This window comes from Oxyura jamaicensis, chromosome 5 (genome assembly GCF_011077185.1).
Source record: "Oxyura jamaicensis isolate SHBP4307 breed ruddy duck chromosome 5, BPBGC_Ojam_1.0, whole genome shotgun sequence".
Taxonomy (NCBI): Eukaryota; Metazoa; Chordata; class Aves; order Anseriformes; family Anatidae; genus Oxyura; species Oxyura jamaicensis.
The window spans coordinates 24,874,385-24,888,974 of record NC_048897.1 but is presented as its reverse complement, the minus strand read 5'-3'; the positions used below and the strand labels follow the sequence as shown (position 1 = coordinate 24,888,974).

General features: G+C 41.8%; 1 protein-coding gene across 19 annotated transcripts in view; it reads right to left on the bottom strand.

The window, feature by feature from the left end:
• The window catches only part of RALGAPA1 (Ral GTPase activating protein catalytic subunit alpha 1), a 127,546-nt gene extending 117,543 nt beyond the window's left edge, over window positions 1-10,003 (bottom strand). For 6 of the 19 annotated variants that reach the window (XR_004751568.1, XR_004751567.1, XM_035328854.1 and 3 more), the window contains exon 1: window positions 9,624-10,001. Coding sequence is in view for 17 of the 19 variants with exons in the window: in XM_035328854.1 (XP_035184745.1) it covers window positions 9,624-9,729 (106 nt within the window). In the remaining 2 variants the exon portion in view is untranslated. Of the gene's footprint in view, window positions 1-9,623 lie in introns of all 19 variants that reach the window. The other 13 variants (XM_035328856.1, XM_035328857.1, XM_035328861.1 and 10 more) reach the window with 5 other exon arrangements.
• Between the last annotated feature and the right edge of the window lie 4,587 nt (window positions 10,004-14,590).

Below are 14,590 nucleotides of genomic sequence, written 5' to 3'. Positions count from 1 at the left end.
AGTCAAAAAGGTCCTTAAATTTGCAGCTTTTCTAGCAAATGAAAATCACTCTTTTCTTCCTAAGATCCCATACAATAGCATAAACAAAAGGAAGTTTTTGGAATTCAGTTAACCACTGAGATCTTGCAAGGAGTTCTATTGCTTCAGGATGCAAGGAAATAAAAATAGATCTTTTGAACAGGAATTTTCTCCTGTCATTACCTGAAAATAACACACACTTTGTGTTACTGCTGAAAATTGGCTTTCCTTTTAAAGAAGGGAAAACACACTTGTTGGTCTGAAAGGGCACTGTTTGCCACCTAGAGTAAAGGACACCTTCTGCTCACCAAACGACACACTTAATGGTTCTCTAAGTTACTGATCCAGAAGCTTGGGATGTAGGCACAGTTGGACCAAGAACCTCAGCAAAGAGTAAGAAAGAAAAAAAAAAAAAAAAAAAGCAAGCAGATACAGCACAGAAAGTGACACAGACCTCGGAAGATTTCAGTCTGGAAGTCACCCAGCGTGGCCACCTGTGCAGATGGTTCCATTTCACTGCTGCCCCTGTGCTCCGCACAACCCCTGACTGCAACAGGCACAAAGAGATTACAGCTCTCCTTGATGACTTGACCAAAAACACATCCCTTGCTCACCATTTGGGTTTATCTAACTTCCAGCTATACACTGTTTTGCTTTTCTCCGTTAAGAATCTGATCATTTTCGCCAATGACAGTGTTTCTAAAACTTTCAGTTCACCTTTATCCTCATGATCAACCAAAAGATACAGCTTTTCAATCCTCTCACCTTAAACCATTTTCTTCAACCCAAAGCCATTTATTTGTCTCTTCTCTATGCTCTCTGAAGTATCATGAATGCTGTGCAGAGAGGTAAAAAACATTTCCTCTACAAGGAGCACATGCATGCCCCTTTCACACAGCCTTGAACTGGGAATTTGCAGGAAGTTGCTTGTCTGCTTTGGCTCCTTTAACTTTCCTGCCTTCCTAGGAGAGATGTAGCCTTTTTGCTTGAAGTGGGATTACACAGAAACAGACTTGCCTCCTAGCTTACAATTTATTTCTTTTTAAACAAAAGAACTTTGTATCCTCTTACCACAACTTCATGCAACTGACACAAACTAATGTGTTCCTTGTGTTCTTGGTCTTCATGCCCAGACGGAAAAGAGAAAGGACTCAAAAATAGATCTGGCACCATTTAGAATACTTTAAAAAGTTTCCCAGAACAGGAGAGGGAAAAATGGGGCAATATATTTTACTGTACTACAAGAACATAAAAACCAAACGTACAACTGTACAAAAAATAGTTCCAATACACTGAAATCCAAATTTCCAGCATCATTTACAGAAGTTTTGCCAAGAAAACGTATTTTTTTTGTGTTTCCCAATAGCAATAAACATGGAGTTTTGATTTGTGAATTTTCCTTACTACTTTTCTGTAACCTAAAAAATGGTAGAAATCTGATCTCTGCATTAACTCTGTGTTCTTTTTAAGCTTTTTTTTTAAAAAAAAAAAAAATCAAAGGGAGAAAGTTACATTTAAGCACAAAGGGACACCATACAACTTTCTCTGTCTTTCCCTCTCCCCCGAAGCTTTTACGAAAGCAGCATTTGTTTTTTCTAGGTCCAGCATTAAGCAAGTAAATCAGCATTTCCTATGGAAGTTGTAGAAACTGTATTCTGTTTACAGATTTCGTTATATTTTGTTGCATGACACAGAGAAACAAACTAAAAATGGAAGACAACGTCTAGAGTACAAACCTCACCACAAGAGCAACCGAGTACCAGATCAATCAGAATTCAGGTTTCCATTAAATCCATTGAAACTTGGAAGTTGTACTATTTCCCATCTTATTGACAAGAGCTGTAGCACAGGACTAAATGAAAACAAAACATCAGAACCAACTAACAATAAAAAACCTCCAACTCTCTTAACAACTTTTGTGCTTATGTGCGACTATACTTCTAGGAACTTACTTTCATTTATTTTCAAGTGGCCAACTGCTCTTTCAGGAAGTTGGTTTTAGGTATTTTCAAATGGCCAACTCTTTTGAAGGTTAATTGCTCAAACTTTCCAAAAGGTTACATTCTTTTCAAGTACCTCAGTAAGTGATGCAGATCTCTGTGCCTGGAGAAGCTGACCATTTTAGGAAGAACAGTTCGAGGCTTAATTCTGCTACACAACTCTGCCTAGGAGTAAATGTGTTTGCTCGAAGGCTTTTAAGTACAATTCCATTATCAGTATCTCCCTTTCTAACACGGAATAATTTTTATCCGCAGAAGTAATTCAGGATTTTAATAAAAAATCCTTTACATCAATCATTTGAAGAAGGATACGATCTGGATGGTATACTTAGAATTCAATACTTTGGCATTCTAAGTCCAAGTACCATCTCTGAGAGCTTAAAAAAAAAAGTAAAAAAAACACACCCCACCATTTTGTCAGATGTAAAACATGAAAAGCAACAGATATTTCTACTGTATATTTAAACTTGTACAGGCTCACCTAAGCAAGATTCTGGAAAACTTTCACGTTTACATGTGTAACACCCCAATCCTCTGCAGGAGTACAACCTTAGTGAGATGTAATACAACTCTCCTTCCCTATTTTGTTTCCTACATATTACATTGTGAATGATTATAAACTAATCTGCAACATCTGTTGCATATTTATGAATGAGTTGAGTAAGCAAGGCAATACTATGTAGATGACTGCACCTCCATATGAAATTAAAATCTTATACAGATAAAGCAGGTAAACCTGAATTTTCTGCACAGGACAGAACTTTAGTGGTAAACAATCAACCTATTGAACTTATAACAACCACGCCAAAAAAAGAAAAACATACAGAAATACACTAACTTTTTCTAAAGAGAACATTAACATTCACCAGCTTACACACAGCATCACAGAGATTTACTGTAGCAGCTAACAGAACAGTCTACCATTATTCCAAATAGTGATTCATTTTACATTTGATTTTTAAGTGTTAGGGAATTTCATAGTGTGTTTATACTACATACTGCCACAGTTTGACATACAGCAGAAGTATTATCCTGCCTCATTCGGAGACTTGGTGGCCTTTAAGTCACTTTCCCTCATCCTCATCCAAAAACACAACACCAGTGACAACTGCAACAATGACCTGGAAGATGGCCAGATCTCCAATTCCATTTCTGTAAAGCAGAGGCCTGCTACAGGCTGTAGTTTTCAGTATCAATTCCCATAATAAATTGGTGGCTTTAGTAGGCAAGTATCTTCCTAAATTTCAGTTAACATACAAGCAAAATATCCAGTAGAACTTACTCCTAACTCCCCAGGGTGGAAAATTTAACTGTTGCTTTATAGCAAAGGAGTGCAGAGATTCAGTTCTACACAAGCAGTCTCTGGAATAGCAAAATAATGTCATTCTAGAAGGTTAAGTAGAAAACATCTGGAACTAACTGATGGCTCTGATATAGTTAACAAACTGTGAAAAAGTTAAGAAGAGCTGATGGAAACAACATGGTTTGGTCTAACAGTGCACTACAAATGCACTTCTATTAAACAAGGGCTGCACCTTAGCGTTACTGTAACAATAACAACTATTTGGCCATACAAATCCGGTTTTTTTTGGAAGTAATTTTGTCAAAGAAAATATTCTTGAGGGTTTTGGTACTGAAAAAAGAACATACTAAAGGAAGTCTTTTAATGGACTTCAATTTTGCGTTGGACAAGTCTGAACTCCAGATCACAAGCATTTTTTTAGAGACAAACGTACAAGGAAAAACCCATGAATGAATAAGCACATTAACAGCACTAATGAACATGGTCTACGTACAAAGCGTTGCCAAATTTCAACATCAGTGCTCTATAGAAATGAGCAGTGCAGCTGACAGCTCTCCAACCTAATTGTTTCAGGCTGCCTGCAGACTCCAGAGTAGTTACAACACAGGTGAGCTTTACAAAAATACTTCCATGACAACTCAGGTGTGTTCCAGAAGGTAGGTTTTATGTGAGCAACTTCAAACACTTCCACAGCAGTGTACTTATTTCCATTGCAAACTGCCACAAGCTGAACCCATGTGGACCTTTCCCTCGCATCCAAGCGGTCAGAGCCGTCACTTGGTCTGGTCTGCGACTTTGATCCGATTCCAGCCCTTGTCCTAGCAAGCCGGCAGCACTGGCCAGCACTGCTGCCTGCAAGTCAAGTGGAACATTAGCCAAAATCCTAAAGCAAAACACTTCTTCCCCCTGGCTAAAACGGATCAGAAAGGGTTCAGGCTTAAGACTGACAGAACACCAACTCTGATGTCTTAAACTGTACTTAGCCTGCAGCCAAACCCATGAATACCGCCAGTGACATGTCCTCCGCAGTTAGAATTACCAGAAGAGGGAAATAAAAAAATACACACAACTCATGCCAAAAATAATACAGCGCTGCATATCCACAGAAACTTCTGGAACAGTTATCTCCAGAGGAAATTCCAGGCAGCCAGTTTGCTGCAGCTCCCCACCCGCCTTTCATCTGAACAGCCAGAAAACATTTTTTGTTTCTTACAGTACATAAGCGATACTCTAATGAACGACGTTGACCATGTGCAACACCAATGAATGTCATCCAGCTGAAGCATTAGGGCTGGCTGCCAGTGAGATACATTTCTTAAATTAAAATCCCTTTAGACAAATGCAATCTTTGTCTAAGTATATTGTTTAATATTGAGAAATACATCAGACTGAATGACAAATATGGACTGTCTCATGCTGTCCCACACAGCTTGACTTCTCCCTTTCGGAGATCACTCACAGAAGATGTCAAGCACTAACCAACCACTGAGAACACCCAAACAAAATAATAGCTAAGATCCACACTTCAAGCACTCTGTTCTCTTAGCGTTAAATGTTAACAAGCATGCTATCCACAGCTCCAGAAATACAATGTATTTTAAAGGTATCAGATGCAATTAAAATAATTTTTGAAAAACAAAATCCTCTTTTTTGCTTTACCCTGGATTGACAGATTACAGGCATGTAACTCCTCCCCTACCAAGAAGTAGAAAAACAAAGGATTTCCCTTAAGAATTCAGCTGTAAAAGTAAATCCTAAACTGAGCACATTAATTTGTCTTGCTTGCACATAGTAAGACTATGCAGGAATCATTGAAGATATCAGGGTTTTAGCTTTCTTTATATACATGTACTTACAATTCCGACTGAAACCACATATTCAGCTGGTAGCAGCAACATGTTTGGTACCAAAATCAGAGAAAAAACAAGAAGTCAGTATTATTAAGGTATGATGTTATGAAAGGGTCAAATACCTAGCTGCCGTAATTATTTACTGAGTTCCCAAAGCACATCTTTAACAATAGGAAAAATCAAGCATGATTTGATGCTTGAAGGATTACTAGAATGAACTTCTTAGAGCTATCACTTTAAAACCAGAGAATCTTAATTACGATGTCACTACTGTTTATGTGCATGCGCACAGCAAAAGGAGCTCTTTGATGCTGAGGTCCAATTAAGCAGTGCAACACTGATGATAAGAAAAAGGCAGTATTATCTCCATGCTATTTCCTCTTAACAATCCCCCAAATGGCCATTAGCTGACAAGGCTGAACCACTTCCATGCTGTTGGCAGCAGAATCCCATGCCACGCTCCTGCTCGGGGTTCCTGTGCCTTTACCACCAAAGCAGCTCTGGGTAAGCACAACTGCCACAGCTTTCCTGGTGTATAGGAACCAGAGAGAAGAGTTTGATTAAAAAAAAGTCACATGCTGACAGAGATAGTGCTAGCAGCCTGTATGCTTCAAAGGCACATCCCAGAACTAATTAAATAAAGAGGATGATCAGTTCTCTATAGGAATAAAGTAACCCACCTTAAAAGCATCAAGTCTCTCAAAAGAAGATTGGTGCAACTGTTTCAAGAAAGATACTGCAGCAGCAACACACAAAGGCAGATTACTTTTGCTCACAGACTGATAAGTCCCTGCATGACTTCAATCTCTTTCCAATTTTTCATGGCAGTTCTTAGCACTAACAGCATTTATTACTACTTGGAGGTTTCCTCCAGGCTTTGACCTCTATAAGGAAACCTAATGCCTGTGACATGCATGAATTGGTCATTTAACATATTTACTTTAACAACTAATTTAATCAATTATGAATTGGTCGCCTAAATTTCTCTGAATTTTCCTTGGTTGCTTCATTACAAAAAATATGAATAGATATCCCATGGAAAAAGCCACACTGAGCCAGAGCAGAGAACCAGGATGCTGGACCGAAGGGGCAAAGAGCAGATCCTACATAAGAGTTAAAAAAAAAAAAAAAAAAAAAAAAAAAAGGCAAATACATTTACCCCCACTTTATCCATACCTGGTAGACAGGCTAGTGCTCAGGAGCTTCCCTAAGCCAAAAGGCTTCTACCATAACTTTAAATTTGGTAGCTCTTAATAGGCTTTACTTCCTAGTCTGTTTCATGTATGTTTCTATATTCTTCCACTCGCTGCCCCTCCAAAAAGGGATTCCAAAAATTTCTTTTTACATTAAACTTTTATTCTTATGTGGGTCATTCCCAGCTCTAAATTCTCTCTATGCTGACTACAGCAACAAGACTAGTAATGCTGCAATGATATTTTCAGATAACTTCACTATTGTTTTATGAAGACAAAGTTTTCTGTATACTTTAGGCAGACTAATTTGCATTTTTGACTAAATTTAAACTTAGCTGTCAACAACAGGATTTTTTTCTCAAAATGATACAAGTCACAGGATTCTAAATTGTCTTGTAAAAGGCATTTACGTAATTCCATTTAATGTGCACTACTTTTAATTTGTTAAAAATAAACGTCACCTGACTTTGTGCTATCCAGTCACTTAGCCTGGTATTATGTTCTCTGAAACTGTTCACTCTCTTCTGGTCTTGTCTAACAACCATATGATCCTAGCTTAAATATTTTTAGATGATGTCTGACTGGCACTGCTGCTTTGTGGGATTCAACTGTCCATCTTTCACCATAACAAAATGGTTTGTATGTGTCTTCTTTGGCTAATAGACAACAATCAGTCTAAAATTCCTGACCACTCTGCCTCTTTTCATGACTATTTCATTATCTTAGTAATGTCTTAATGGAAAACAAGTGCTTTTGATGCCTTGCTAAAATACAAGGAAGATGAAGCAGCACTCCTTTCATCCTTGCGAGTCTTAACCATGAATATAAGGCCATGTTTCAGTTTATTGCTGCTAAACCAAACACTAAAACGCACAGCGAAAGAAATAATTCAGGTCCAATGCACTTTGCAATTTATGAACAAGAAACACTTCTCCCCATTCTCTGCATGCAAAACATAAGAGAATTCTCTTCTTGATGGTCTTTTAGTCTCCGATACACAGAGGCTAAGAGCAATGAACAAGACAAACCATTTCTCATTAATGAAGATACGAAACAGATTCCATGAGTGCATCTCCCCCAGACAGCCTGCTGGCACTAGCTCGCTTGGCTCCCCTGAGGCACATGGGAACATACTGATGATTATGCTGGGGTGTGTGTGGGGGGGGAGTTGTCACTGAAGAAAAAAGATAAACAGGAAAATGCAGCACTAAGCTGCTCAAGCCGCAGGATGGTGTCTGCATCCAAAGCCATCTCAGGCAGCAGTCTGTCCCATGTGGGCACATTTCTTTTCTTTAATCTGGTCCTGCTGACTAGTCAAAGAAACAAATGGGGAAGAAAAGGCATAGAGCTTACACTTTGAAGGCCTGTTTAGGGAGGAGAGAAATTTAAGAAATAAAGCAAAGATGTGATCACAGAAGAAAATGGATTTCAAATCCGCACTACGCTTCTCTTGCACTCAAGTTCGAATTAGAGAAGTATTCCTCTGCCCCCCTTGCAAAAAAAAAAAAAAAACACCTTGTTTTTGTACCTTGTGGATCTAAGATACGTCCACATAACAATAAAAGTTTGTACATGTATACAAGACAGACAAACTGAAGAACAGTGTCACACCATTCCCTACATACAGTCATATACTGAACCAAACTTGGAGAAAGCTTGTGTGGGAGCTGTGCTTCAACGGCCAAGAAATACGCATGTGCGGTGGAAAAAGGGGAATGGCCATCACACGAAAACATGTCCCAGCAGATTTAGTCTGTCCTAAAGCCAGTAAGCAGAAGCCCTGGATTAGATAAGAACATTTGCTTGACACAGAGCTCACAGCTTGCATCTCACTAAATGCACCTGACTGTTAACAAACCTGAAAGAAAGATCTTTTAAATAGAAGACAAGTTACAGAAACCCCAAATCCAGAACAAACCAGATAAAAATCAGACAAATACAATGTTTTGAAGACTATAGCAAACTGGAAATATTCAGCATGCTTTACCCAGTGTACTGCCTACTGAGGCTAACCCACAACAGCCAGGAAAACTAAATTCAGAGATGTATTTAGTTTCATTATAATGATCTTTCCTCTTAAATTTCTTCAACTGATTAAGGAGCTAAAAATAAACATAAATCAACATAAAACAAGCCACAACTGGCTCAGTGCAGCTAGCTAGGACGAGTTCTAAGATCCTGAGTGAGGCAAGAGGCTATATCTGACTACTGAAGTGTCTGGGATAGCTTGCTACAAAACTATTCTCCATTTCAAAAGACATAATTACATTGCAGAAATAAGTCATGCAGCAGCAGTGGCTGCCATGTGGGAACAGCTGTTCCTTCAACCACTAATACAAAAGAAAAAAGGAGCAAGCACCGTTTTCTTTTGAAAGGAAAGAACTCAGCTTTGCAGGCTGAGGACAAACTACTTAAATACCCCCAGACTGTGGGCAGAACCCAAAATAATCCATTCAACACTCTGTTCTAAATACAGAATGCAGTTGCCCTTGACCCCACTCTGCTCACACGTTAATAAACTGTCAGAAACAACCCATACAGTTACTGCACTCGAGGACCCAAAACATGCTGGAGAGGAAGCTGCTTTTTTCAAGGACAACTCGATGACAAGGACCTAGACCTCTATAAACACCTCTAGCTAGCAGATATTTTGGAATGGTTAACTCTGCCTTTTCCATTAGGCACATCACTACATATAATCACACACTGTAATTCCCTGGTCAGGTTAAACAGCTGTCCACACTGCACTACGGTGGCACCTAAGTGCTTATGTTCCCTCCTTGACCAATTTGTGAGGCAAAAGTGTCTTTGGGATAGCCATATGGATGCTCATGTACTCACTCTCATCACTCCAAGTCAAGAGCACACAGTTGTTACTTTAAGTACTGTTGGAAAATGGACTGGGGAGCCAGGGGCACCACTGCTCGCTCACCACTCCTATTTAAAGTCACTGACTTCGCAACAGCATTTCGGTGGGGAAATCCACCGGTTTTTTGCTTCTGTCCCCCGCTGCCCTATGAATTCCTCTCCCAGACAAGGTGGGGTTGCTGGTGTCTGGGAAGAGCAGCATGGAGCAGAGCTCCTGGGGCCCCCAGCCCCGAGGCTTGTGGTCGGGGCTGTGGTCGGAGTGTCCCTGCGGGCCCCGAGCCCCCCTGCCGCCGGTGCCCCCAGCCTCCAGCTCCCTCCTCCGCCGGGGCCGGCGGCCGCAGAGCGCCGCGGGCCGGACCCCCCTCGCTACCTTCCCCCCCCCCTCACCCACCGATGAGGACGCGCAGGTGCTTGAGGCGGGTGAGAGGGTCCTTGCGGGTGTCCAGCACCTTCTGCGTGGATTTCCGCACGTCCCCGTGCGGCTTCTTGGAGAACATCCCGCCGGGCCCGGCCCCGGCGCCGCGCTCCAGAGGCGGGCAGCGGCCTCTGGATCCGCCCGCACCGGGGCCCCTACATAGCCGCCGGCAGCGGCGGCGGCAGCGGCGGCGGCAGCAGCGCCGCCTCCTCCTCCGGCCTCCTCCTCCTCCTCCGGGGCGGCGGGGCTGGAGGGGCCCGGCGGGGGCCGGGCCGGGCCGGGCCTGGGCTCCCCCTTCCTTCCTCCTTCCCTCGCTCTCCTCCCGCTGCTTCACGACAGCCGTCAGGTGCGACCCCGGCCGTCCCTATGGCAACCGAGCCGTGACGTCACCGCCGGAGGCGCGGCGGGCGGAGGCCGGTGGCTTGAGGGGGGGCCGCGCCCGGCTGGGCCTCGTCCTGCCCCCGCCCTGCCCCGGTACCGGGGGAAGGGGCCCACGGCCCGGTCTGCTGCTGAGCCCGGCGGCAGGGAGCGGGCCGGGAGCCGCTGGTTGCCGTTCAGAAGTACAACAGAAAGTTAGCCAGGTTTTCAGGTGCTCCTGACGGTACAGAGGCACTGAAACGTAGCGAGGTAAATGGAGTTGGACCCAATGGTCTCTCGAGGTCCCTTCAGACCCCTGCAATTCTGTGTGATTCTGTGAAATGCTGTGGGGAACGTGGACAGAAAACGCAGGCCAGGACTGTAGTTGCCCAAGCAGTGGCTCCAAGCCTTCTTTCAGTCAAGCCCTAGCTGAGCAGCAGGCAGTGATCTGCCTCGCAGCCCCTCATGCCACACCAGCCCTCGAGTTGCTGCAGCTCCTCACCCCAGCTCCTGCCCGCGGTCACCTCGCCTCTGGTGGCAGCACTGACATCGAGAGTGAAGTGACACTGGTGGCCGGTCCAGCATGATGCTCTGCAGTGCTGTCCTTGCCTCCATGCTGTGCTCCTTAGGCCACTTGGACCCACACTGGTCCTCAAGAAATGGAGAAATGGCTCCTCAGGAATGGGAGAAACACAAGGAACGGGCTCAAGAGGCTGAATTTGTCCAAGTCACCAGCGAGGCTGGCAGCAGTCAGGATAACGTCCCTGGTACCTGGATTTCTGTCAAGGAAATCCAGTTCCCTCAGCCATGGTGATTACAACAGCTGGAGTTTTTGCTATAGGGAATGCTTAACTATTTGAGATGTTATAAAATCACAGGAGTTGTCAAGGGTCTGTATCCATGCTACATAAATAACATAACCCAAATCTTTAAATGCATGGCCAATCATATTACGAGCAGTGGGGCAGTGAGTTTTAGCCAGCAGGGCTTTAACAGGGCAGTGTCATCTGCCCATGTGGTCTGCCACAAATCATTTCATGGTTCTATCACCTTTCTAAATAAGATCTGAGGATCAGTAATGTTACGTAGTAGCTACTATTACAACTATTTATTTTTTCCATAACAGTACATTTTACCTCTGTAAGATTTGACAACTATAAATTAAGTGCTTTGTTTTCTAAATCTTACAAATTCTAAGCATATTTTTGTATTTTGACAACATTTAAAAACACTTTGAAGAACATACTTGCTTTTCTGATTGTTTTTAGGACTTCAACTCAAGACAGAGGTTAAAAATATTAAATGAACAGAGTAAGACATAAACAAAATAGTAAATGAAAGGAGGGAGGGAGTGGTGTTAACCAAGTTAATGATGGCTTCTGTAGAGAACGTCCTCATTGAAAGCAGACCAGGCAGGAAGGGCACGTTCTATAGAAGGCCATGGTCTTGCAAAAGCCTGACTTTGAAGCGTGTGACTTCAATGAGTTTGATAATGCATAGAGGACAAGGTTAGAAAAGACCAGGGTTAGCTGGGGAGGGGTTAGGTTGTACTACATTCAAGGTCGTTATTACTGTACCCAATTCTTTGCACTTCCACTCTAAAGAAATAACTTTTCAAATATTTTCATCCAGCCGTGAAGGCACCTCCACAATTAAGTTTAAGTGAAGTTGCATATTGTGCTTTAGAGTGGTATGCTGTAATCCTCAGTGTATATGGCTTTTGCCTGTGCTATAGTGAACCATCCTGCGTAACAAATTTTTAGTTAACTTGATTGGCACCTTTAATTTGAGAAAAAGACCCCCAAATCTAAATAATTCAGGTTTGACTAGTCAAAACCAGGCTTCTGTACAATTCTTTACTCTAGTGTAACATACTGATACTGGAGGTGTTGGCCACTTTGACTGAGGCAGTCAGATATCAAGATCCTGTAAGATATTTCTAGCGTGAGAATAATGGTACAGCTAGCTGTGCCAGCAACAAAATCCTGTTCATCTGCAAAAAAAGCACAGCTTCCCATTCACACAGCCCCTTATCTCACAGATAAAAATCTGGAAGCTATATTCTTCTGTAATTGAGTAAAAGAGCTCTTTGTGTGCATATGTTCTGAGCAACCAATTATTGCTTTATTACTTTACTTGCTAAGTACTATATCAGCATTAACACTTTTGTGTGGGCATCTGGTATGAAGTCTGTACATTGTCGTCTTTTCATCCACTAAAAAGCCCAAGCCTGAATATTTTTTTCCGTGAGCTACAGGCTTAATGAAGCCAGATTTCCTCTGAATTTCTACCCTAGCCACTGAATGCCATGAGTCACCTCCTTCTACAGCCATAAACCTTCCTTTGCTTAGTCCTTCCCCGCCTATTGGAGACGGGCAAGAGGCCCAACTGCAGTTAACTATGTGTATACAGGTTGGTGAGCTCAGTGCTGACTCTTGGAAAGGTAAAAATGAAATCTCAGTGTCCTCTGCGAGACATTAATGGGGGCTTTTTGTTTCAGATATGGTTTTGCAAAACACTCAGAAACTGTGTATTTTTAATGCTTCTGCTTTTGTGTAAAATTCAATCTAAATTAGACAACACCTTCAAGAGTAGCAAAGAGGGAGTCCAACTGAGAAAAAAGTCCTAACAAATTACAAAAACAAAGCTTAATTAATGACATCAGCCATGCTTGAAGAACAGAAGGGATCTATGGCCTGCCACAACCAGAAACGTTCATGCATGTGAAAGTTATTTTTAACAGGTGCAACCAGTACCAGTTCCCCTCCAATGGTACCAGAGAGTTTAGACTTTTGCTGCAATAAGTCACCTCCAACTCACAGTGTTTGAGTTCTTATGTAAGCACTAGCACCCCTATCTGATATGACAGAGGTTTTGAAATATGAATACACTGATAGCGGCAGTTACGAAACCTTTTTTAAACTGAAAATGCTCAAACTCTCTCTCTCAACAACTAAGATGTTCTCTTTTCCTTTCCCAACTTATGAAATAGTATTGCAATACTGACAAACCCACAAAAAGTACTTCTAGAAAAGAAAAGCCCTACAGAAACTCTGCATGTCTTTCAGCCTCTAGGGGAGAGCCAGTTTTGCACCGATTGTTCCCTTTTTATCAAAGAAAATATTTTGTCCCTAATCTCTCCTCATATCTCACCTGCAGGAGTAAGCAAGGTCTTTTAGAAATAAGTAATATCTCATTGGGTTTATTTTCATTAGTAGTTTTAAGTTTACTTTAGATCATTCACAGCATATGCCAGAATATCTTGCCTAGATAACTCATGAGCTGAGGGAGGAACGTGCTCCAATAGCTTTTCAATGCAGCTAGTAGCTTGCACTCTGTGAACACTGCTACTTTACCTTGCTGCTGACCTTGTTGTGCAGGGAAAATAGTCTTTTCTGTGTTCTTGTGCCCCCCCCGTCCCCCCCCCCCGTCTATTTTGTGGTCAGTACAAGACAAATGACATCTCTGAACTGGGTGAACAACTCCTACCAAGATATTTCAAACTCACTTAGATGTAGTGTGATGTATTGGATTGCACACGAAATAAACTTTTCTGTCCCTGCTTCTCCTTGAGGGTGTCATCATACCTGCATCACTATTGATTCTACATCTTTGGCTTCTCTCTTTGCAATCTTCTTCTTGTCAGAAATATTCAGCAAGCTAACTGGGATTTTTTCCAGTTTCAGATGCAGAAAATCTGACTTGAAAGCTAGTCTCAAGCAGGTTTCAAACACTCTGGCCTTTCTTCTGAAGTATAGCTATTGTGGTTACTGTCTCTAGGGGGCAGAGAGAAGGCAAAACTGACACATACAACCATTTTTCTTTCGTGTTCACCAAGCCACCCCTTTAAAGAGGATGTGTAATGCATGTAGAAATGCGTAGGATTATTCTCCATTTACTTTACAATGAAATCTGGCAAACAGTTTGATGATCAGAAAGCTATGATCAGTAACTGCTATCTGATTCTAGAGTGATGCATATTTCCAGTCACTGTCTCCACTCAACAAATTAGGTGCAAAATTAGATCTCAGCTTCCCAGCCTTTTTCTGAAAACACCTGGTCTAACAGCCACCATGCCTGTGCAAGGTTCCACTTTTCTGAGTGTTTCACAGGTACTGTTCAATAGCCAGTTCCTATCAATGGTTTAAGATTGCCCCAGATTAAGTCTGATGCCTGCACTTTCAAGCTTTTCATGTGTGTGCATGTGTATGTGTGAGAGAAGGAGAGAGAGACAGGCAGAGAGCACATTTGCGATCTAAAATCAGCCATCTCTTTTCCATACTGGAAAGAGATTTCACCATCTGTCTAGGTCTGTGCAGGCCAATGTTTCATTTACAACTATTCTTTTTGTATCCAAATTTTTTCAGTACCAGCTTCTTTTAACAGAATTGCCAGTTTTGAAATTTACATTATTGCCAACTATGCCTGCTATTGGACCATGTCTTTTTCTAGTTGTTCAAAAATACCACATAACAGATGTTAATCACCACTTCCCCATTAAATGCAGAGCTGAGCTATTGAAGATGAGGATCTTAATGGTTATTTTATTTTATTTTATTTTATTTTATTTTATTTTATTTTATTTT